Source organism: Ammodytes marinus (assembly GCF_949987685.1).
Source record: "Ammodytes marinus genome assembly, chromosome: 13".
Taxonomy (NCBI): Eukaryota; Metazoa; Chordata; class Actinopteri; order Uranoscopiformes; family Ammodytidae; genus Ammodytes; species Ammodytes marinus.
Window position 1 is genome coordinate 3,577,722 of NC_137217.1, and position 8,965 is coordinate 3,586,686.

Consider the following 8,965-nt stretch of genomic DNA (forward strand, 5'->3'; position numbering starts at 1 on the left):
AAATTCTTCGTTTTTTGCCTCACTCTCCAGCTCAAGAAAAGGTGACAGCAACTGTTACTGTAACTGTGCGTGCATTTCTCATATAGAAATGGGCAAAGGTGTTTGTTGGGATTTGTATGTACCACATAATGTTGCGCCCTGTATTATTAGCTAAGCTTATACCTTTACCCATTTCTACATCAAAACATACAAAAAAGCTTAAAATTTTAAATGTTGAACTATTCCTTTAATGCTGTAATGAAGATAACTTGCTCACATGTGGGTGTGTGTAAGATGAGTGTTAGCTGCCATTGGTGATAATGACAGAGGTGCCTTTGTGTCCGGGGGTCTGCTCTGCTGGTATGCGGAGGTGAGGGCTCATATCGTAGTGTGTAGGGCCTGTGCTGCTGGTGGAGCTGCAGTAGCCCCGGAGGCTCTCTGGGTCATACAGGTGCTCCAGGGTGTAGCCTGTCAGTGAGTAGGCTGCCGGATGCTTGTCCAGGTAGGGCCGCTGGTGGGGGTGGGAGGGGGGGTAGAGGGCTGGAGCCGGGGTGGGAGAAGCAGAACATTGTCCAGTCCGACCAAACGGGTGGTGTAATGGCAAAGAGTCTGTCTGGAGGTGGTAGTCCTTGGGCTTGTGCAGGCTGTGCTCGGAGCCTGGACTGCTCAGCCTAGACAAGGGGACGGGGCTAGGCACAGGGCTGATCATCTGGGTCAAACCTCGACACATCAGGGGCCCTGGAATATACTCTGGAGGGAAGCACTGACCGGGGGGGCCCTTGGGCAGTCCGTTGGCCGGCCCCAGTGGGACATCCGAAGGGCCCTTGCGCAGGTGAAGTCGACTTTCTTCTTCTTTGATCATCTGCTGCGTGGCCCTGATCAGGGTCTCTATCTTGCTGGGTGTCTGTGGGCTGCAGCGGTAGTGCTCGGCCTGGTAGCGGTCCCCAGAGTCACTGGCTGAACCTCCCTCTGGAGAGCTGCCCACACTGTCCTCCTCCCAGTGGGCCCGGCCTGCACAATGACAAGCAATCAGTGCAGAGGAAAAACTTAGAAGACTTAACATCTTTCTATAAACCTTTGTTCAAAAACACCAGTCGGATTTCTCTGCCACTATGATTACCAACCTAATTACCAACCTAACTTAGCACTGCCTCCGCCTGTGATAAGCACACCGCCAGATCCCCCTTAATCTAACTGGCAGTTAAATGAAGATACTGTACATTCAGAGCCAATCAGAGCCGTGAATGTGGCTCTAAGCGGAGCGTTTCAGACAGAGGCTGAAAAGAGGAGATTCAGCAATGGCACGGTGATAACTATAAAGTTTATTTTTGGACACTACACCATGAAAACAGTTTCCAGTAAAAAAAGAAAAATACAATTTGGAACCTAAAAATTAGCATATGTGATCCTTAATCTATGCACTGTATAGACCGGGACTATGGATATTGGGTAGTAGGAAGAATATACAGTAAGAATATAATACTGGCCTTTGGCAGGTTCAGTCTAAAACTAACATACGTTCTACTACCTATTGAGTTCTGTCTCTATGGTGGAAATGACCCAAGTCCTCACCATGGTAGCTGTGGATGGCGGTGATGTGTGGCACGCTGCTGTCATATCCTTCAGCGTTCTCCAATGAGGAGCTCTTGTTCAGTGGTAGGATGGTCCGGCCCGTGCCCCACCAGCCCTCCATGCCAGGCGGAGGGGCTCCCAGGAAATATCTCCCCGCTTCACATCGACCGCGCTCACAGCCCTGAGCCTGGCCGTGCGTGTGTGTGTGGAGGTGTGTGTGTGCGTAGCCCTCGCTGGCCTGCTGATGCTGCTCTTCAGACAGGCTGTAGCCATAGAGTGTGCGTGGATCATGGGTGAACTTCTTGTACACACAGGAAGCCTCCAGTCCTGCCTCACTGTGCTCCAGCAGCTGTGGAGAGGCTGAGTCAGTGAGCGGGCTGCTGCCCCACGGACTGTCCTGGTCTGACTCGGAACGCTCCGTCTGGAAACTAGGATACTGCAGGGAGAGAAACCAGGGCAACAACATAGATTATAGAAAAGCCTTCTAACGAGGTGACACAACCTCTGCAAACCACTTTGAAACCTTCAGCTCAAAGGTGACTATGAAGAGCTGAGTATATTTCTAGATTGACATGGACATCTTGTCAACCTGAGGTTGAAAGCAAACCAAGCAGAGGCTCTCTCAAACAACTACATATGAGAACTTGTTTTCACTGTTATTGTAGAAACAGCCATTCTATAAGTTTGATGGACAGTATTTGCTGCCGGGTTAGCCTGGCAACACCACAGTTCTCTCCCACAGTTCAGTCTGGACTTTTCCCAATCTCTGTGGGGAGGAGTCCAGTCATAAAATGACGGGTCAATCAGGTCCTGCATTCAGACCTAATGTATGCCCCGTATAGTGGAAGGCAGATTCTGATTGGTCCATGTAGTCGTCAATCTAGCGTCCTGAGACCAGCCATATTTCACAAGCTTATTGGTCGTCCACTAACAGACAGAAAGTGGGGAGGGTCCGGTCTGGCTGGAGGCTAGATTGATGACTACATGAACCAATCAGGGGCTGCCTTCCTAACAGACAGGGCAGGACTCTTCCCCATGTAGATTGGAGGAAGTGCAGACTGATCTGTGGGAGAGAAACAAAAGTGAAGCTCACGCAAGATCAGGCTGTCAGCTTTTAAGTCAGGGGAACCCTGTACACTGACAAGCAACAGGCCTGCCTTCCTATGACGGGAATAGAAAGGAGAAGGATGAAGAGGAGGTTTGTCCTTCTCCGATGTCAAGTATGAAACCAGGGAACATTGTTGATGTCGACGTAGTATCAGAGACGGTCCCAAAATACTATGAAAAGCTGTCAGAATAAAGCGTTTTCTAATCTTCTGAATGCTTGAGTTCCTTGCTCTGCTTTACTTTTTTTTTTTAAATATGGCGAAGACACCTGTCATTCACCAATTTCTTTTTGGTGGTTCATTGTTCTGATTAAATGCTCACCTGTGTGTATGGGGAGAGTCTAGCTTTGGTCTTGGTCCGGGTGACTCTGCTCTTGGGCGTTCTGGAGCTCTCTGCTTGGCTGCCTGTGGTGCTGCTGCTGCAGGGGAACGAGGCCTTAGACGAGGCCTGGTCCAGAGACAGCTGGAGCCCTTTATACTCTGTATCCCTGAACACACACAATGTAGTAATGCCTTTCAAATTTTTTTTTTTAATAAACATAAAGATATCATCACAAAACTTTGCCATTTGATTACTTACTTTCACATCTGTTTTGAATAAATATGAAAATGATGAAGTTTGTGTAAATTCTATCTTTTTAAGAATCAAACATCTGGATAGTGGATAAAGCCAAAGAAAGGATAGAGTCCAAAGCTTTTTTTCCGGACAGATTTTGGATAGAGCCTTTTGTCATTTAATAAATCAAAAAATGTAACATACATTTAGACAGTTATCATAACATATGAAAACATACTTTTGGGTTCAGAGTATTTTGCTGTTTTTCAGATAAACACGTTTATGTACATTTTGGACCTTTTACAGTATGAAAGAAGAAATGTTTTGGAAGCAAAATAGACAAAAATCTCAAAATTGACCAGTGCTTGAAAAAACACTGGATTTGCCTGCCATGTCTCGCCCTTAATACGGCTCGTAATTACACAAAGAGAAATCCCAGTCCCCTAGATAGTCTGTTTATTAAAAAACACAAACAGCCCTTGTGTACCTTTCCCCTAGGTGAGAAAAATCCATTAACATCTGTTTAGCAATTAAAGCCTAATCATGGTGTGTGTGTGTGTGTGTGTGTGCGTGCGTGCGTGCGTGCGTGCGTGCGTGTGTGAAGTGCAACTGCTCGAGTGGGCAGGGGGTGTGCCAAGTGGGATGGCTGGCTGTTGGGGATGGTTTGTTTTACCAGAAGGATTGCAGCATAGGCCTTCAGCAAACACTCTACAGAGGGGAAGCTGTCCAATCAAACACACTGGGAGATTAAAGGCTATGTCTGGCTAAAGCATGGCCCATAGGAGAAAGCTTGGACATATCACTACTGGGAAACGGGGAACAGCTCTCGCCATGGGTGATGAATCAAGTTTGAGACAACAGAAAAAACCCGGAGCAGGGTTTACTTCAGACAAACAGTGGTCCGTCATCCACACATATCTCCCTTCTGTCCCAATCTCTATCCACACAAACACAAATTCAAACACACATGGAGACACATTTCATAGGATTTGTATCAGTTACATTGGGAGAATCCTTTAATATCACTGCAACTGTAATAATGATGCTAGCATCTCGGAAATAAGCTTTAGCATGGGTGAGAATGCTAGCATCTTGTTGCTATCAGGCAAATTAGTATTATTATTATTATTTTTTTTTTTTTTTGCATTTTTAGGTGGAATAAAGGGACAACAAATGCAAATGATTCTAATCAGCAACCCATTCAATGAATCATATGCTATTGCTTTCACAGTCACCTCAGTTGAACTCAACTGAACAGATATGGGAGATTTTGCCTGCTGAATGAATGATATTAAACCTAGGAAAAAGGAAACAAAAGGCCATCCCAAAGTCCAAGAGCCCCACGTCGGTTCCTGAAATTGAAAGTTTCACCCAACAACCGAACTAATGAAAAATAAGTGTAGTGCTGCTTCTCCAGTCAAAGCATGTATGGCATATCTGTTTGAAAAATGGCAATTGATTGATTTAACCAGAATATTTGCTCATACATTTTCTGTAGTTTCAGCTCTGGCAAAAATTCGATATACTCGCCACTCTTGCAATGTAGAATACATGCATTCCTCTATTTAAACACGTCCACTTAGAAGGATAGAGCCCAAAATATCCAAATTGTTGCTATTGATTTAATAAAGAGAATGGAAACGCTAAAGCATATTGCACCGTATCTTACTGATTTAAAAGCAGTTGACATTCACATTTTTAGGACCAGAGGGTGACATTTTTATTATAAGTATAGCAACGACTTCTCTCAGCTCATTGAATCCACTCCTAGCGGATTTGTTTACATCTGTCAACCCCGTGGCTCTGGCCGGGGAGGAGGTCTCGCCATGATTTACCGCGATAAGTTGAAGGTCTCGCCGGTGTCAGTGCCTGTCTGCAGCTCGTTTGAATCTGTTGTCTGCGAGTTGTCTGGTCCCACTCCAACCATCATTGCTACTGTCTACCGCCCCCCCCCCCCCCCTAAACCGAATAGTGAATTTTTAAATGACTTTGCTGCCTTTCTCACCCATTTATCCTCCATCATATTCGTTTGCATCATCCTGGCAACTCCCATTCTCAAATGAGCATTGAGCCTTCAAGAGCAAGGCGTGTATTGATCCATTGTTAGTCTTCCCATTACTTTTTGTCAATGGGCTTGCACCTTCATACCTGTCTAGTGTCGTTACACCCAACGGCCCATACCTACAGACTATTTCACCTCCAGCAGCACAGTGTGGCTCAAACCAGCTCTCAACAGAACCTCTCAAACATATTCCAGAAGAAAAACAAGGATGAGAAGCATGTATTCAGTCCCCTCACGGCCCAAGCTGGAGCCCATAAACGCTCTTCTAGTTTACAGCTCATCAATTAAAAGGCCATAAACACAAAGCTGCTGTGGATTTGATGTAGGGAGTGGAGAAAATGTGTGTCAAGCTGTTCTCTGCCTCTGAACGCAGCCAGCCAGCCACGCTGCTTAATGGAGGGTTTTATAGGCCCTATTCATTCACACGCTCACTCCTACATAGCTGCAACATGCACATAGGCGGCATGAAATATAATAAGATAATAAGCTGTATAGCAGCTTGTAATGACGTGGCAATCGAGGGCTGTTGCACTGTTTATGTACACGGTCGCCCATAAAGCTGGAATCAAATATGTTTGACCTTCTCATGAAATGATTGTGATAATGTGAATTATTCTCGATAGATAAAGTGTATATCTTCTCACAACTTTATTGATCAATCTCATCCAAACACATGACAGTGAAAATTAAACCACAATTTACCTTTTCAAACGGTGTATTCAGGCTTAAAGACACTTTGGGGTATTGAACAATAGAACTTTATTTTAGTTTTTATGTTTTTTTGCACCTTGGTCAGTTGAACATGAAACACAAATTCCAGGGTATTTCATGCATAGGAATGTCCAATATTACTCTTTCAAATGTCACTCACTCACTAACAGAGCCGGCCCGAGGCATAAGCGAACTAAGTGGCCGCTTAGGGCCCCCGACTGCCTGGGGGGGGGGGGGGGGGGGGGGGGGGGGGCACCTCCAAAAAAAGAAATTTGTGTGTTTGATATTAACATCATATTATGCAAATGTGAGTTATCATACAAAAAAAGGAATAAAATGTTTTGGTCTAGATAATTAATAAAATTTGGAAATGGGGCTGCCCTCAGTTGCCCATGCACTGTGTATAGTCTATTTCAGCCTTGTCTGTGGAAAAAAAGATACAGTACCTGGTCAACAGAGTTCTTCTGCTTAGTTCCTCACACTGCATTTAAATGCATTCACTATATTACAGAGAAATATGTCCCGTAAAAGAAAAAGAGCTCCAAGCCCAACCCAGAGGACCCTCCATAATATTTTATTTTATATTAATATATTTATGGAAAATCCATGTGTCCTTCTTCAATAGCTTCTAATTCATCTGACCCAGTGTCTCCAAATTATTTGTTCACACAAAATTTCTCAGACTTAATTTTCCTCTCAAAGTGCACCAGATTCATGCATTTCACTTTAAAAAGTTTAAAAAAATCTCCTGGGGGGGCATACCCCCGGACCCCCCTTGGAAGGTCAGAATCTCGGCTGTAATATTTTCGCACAGCCGCACAGCCAAAAAGGCTTGGGCCGGCTCTGCTCACTAATATTGAGTATGGCCACCCCTGACAGGCATTAGTTGAGCACTGGCGACATGTTGTCTTTATGGATGAGAGCCACTATACCTTTAACCGTATAGATGAAAGACAAATGGTGCTGCAATTAAGTGGTTAGAACCTCTGTGATGACTGCATCCAGGAAACCACTCAAGCAGGTGAAGCTCAGTGATGGTATGGGCCAGTCTTCATTATGGAGGAGAAACACCATTGGTGGAGCTGGATGGACACATCAACACTGTACAGGGACATTTTGGAGAACTATTGACTCCCACAAACAAGAAGAGTCTGGGAACAACTTTCGGCTTCAAGAGCCCAACCAGAGACCACATAGGGCAGCTGCAGTGAGATCATTTATTGATGCAGAGGGGTTGCAGAAGATGCCATGGCCTGCTTTGCTTCAATTTAGTTTAAACCTGAATACACTGTTTGCAAAGGTTAATTGTGGTTTAATTTCCACTGTGATATTTTTGGATGAGATTGATCATGATAACGTTTTCAGAAGATATACACTTTCCAGTGTTAGATTCTAAAATGACATACAGTGCAAAAATATACAGCGCAACATAGAGTGGTAAATAAACAAGTCCCAACAAGCACACAGGACCGTTTAGTGATGTTGTACAGTATCTTCTGACCTTTTTACCCTTGACTAGCGGTGTTTAAGCTAAGCTAACCTGGATGAGCAACCATTTCCCATATCTATATCAAAAATGCATGCACAGGGACGGTTTCTGTGGCCTTTCCCTAAGCTGGAGAGTGAGGCAAAAAAAAAACTATTCCTTTAACAAAGCTGCTAACAATGGGTTTCAGATATTCTGACATCACTGTCTGGCGCACAAGAGAGCACATGTAGTGAAAAGAAAGCAGGAATGTCAGCTAGCATCTAGGGTAGAATGAGCCAGAGGGTTGTGCTTTTACTCAAATAAACCAGCATCTCAATCATTTCTTTGGTTTCTCACTCAGCCTACAACAACAAAGACAAAAAAATAAAGAATATATACAGTATTTGACAAACTTTTTCTTAATCATTCCCAGTCTTTGCAATCTGGGCTTCAACAAACACATGTCAAATGTCCAATTAACCTTCAGGTCATTGCCTGTCAACTGTTTGCGTAAATTCTGTAGTACCAGATCCTCATTATCTTATCAAAGCAGAGAATGACATATGACATGACATGAGAATGACATGGGGCAACCGTGGCTCAGGTGGTTAAGCGGGTTGGCCAATGATCCAAGGGTTGGCGGTTCGATCCCCGCTCTGCCACCAGTGTCATGGTTGTTGTGTCCTTGGGCAAGACACTTCACCCACCTTGCCTCGTGTGAATGTGTATGACTGCTGTATGTTTGAGGTGGTGGTCGGAGGGGCCATAGGTGCTGAATGGCAGCCACGCTTCCGTCAGTCTGCCCCAGGGCAGCTGTGGCTACTATGGTAGTTTACCACCACCAGTGTGAATGAATGGAACCTGGAACGCTGTAAAGCGTCTTTGAGTGCCTTGAAAAGCGCTATATAAAATCCAATCCATTATTATTCATTAACAGGGCTAGTCACTAGACCTCCGTCCAGCTCTCCCACAGTAGAGCAAAGAGCAGCGGCTTTCAGCTCTCTCTCCACTTCCTTGCCTGGGGTTAGCTCAGTGGCTAACACACTGATATGTACTCTACGTCTAACTGGAAAGAGCCCTCCCTCCAGAGAATGTACCCCCCGAGTGTCTGTTTACAAAACAATACAGCCAAACCTTCTGGAGTTGTGTCCTTCAGCACATTGAGATCATAAAGGTAAATCTAGCAGCATTTAGGAAGAGAGACAGATACTCACGTGAGGACGTAGTTCACGCTGACAATGCAGTGAGGTCGAGATGAGCGGCTGTTGTGTACGATGGTTGCATAGCTCTGAACCCAGACCCAGCCGCCTTGCTTGGCCAGGAATCGGTAGTATTTAGTAGTGACCTGACCTTTCACCAGCACTGCAAGACCAAGGGATGGAGAAAATATTACAGAAAATGTCATATACTAAATGACATATTGAGACATTGAAATGGAGCAGCACTGGCCTGGAAATCCAGACTTTTGGTCTGGACGGGATCCATTGGAGCTCATTATCTATCTCGGAAAA

The 8,965-nt window shown here is 44.8% G+C and overlaps 1 protein-coding gene across 1 annotated transcript in view; it reads right to left on the minus strand.

Moving 5' to 3' along the window:
• Positions 1-280: 280 nt before the first annotated feature.
• Positions 281-8,965, minus strand: part of LOC307259099 (single-minded homolog 1-A-like) — a gene marked incomplete at both ends in the record, with an annotated part of 19,197 nt that continues 10,512 nt past the window's right edge. The window contains 4 exons of the mRNA XM_080038833.1: positions 281-990; positions 1,552-1,987; positions 2,980-3,145; positions 8,669-8,816. Of these exons, the coding sequence (XP_079894959.1) occupies positions 281-990; positions 1,552-1,987; positions 2,980-3,145; positions 8,669-8,816 (1,460 nt within the window). The remainder of the gene's footprint in view (positions 991-1,551; positions 1,988-2,979; positions 3,146-8,668; positions 8,817-8,965) is intronic.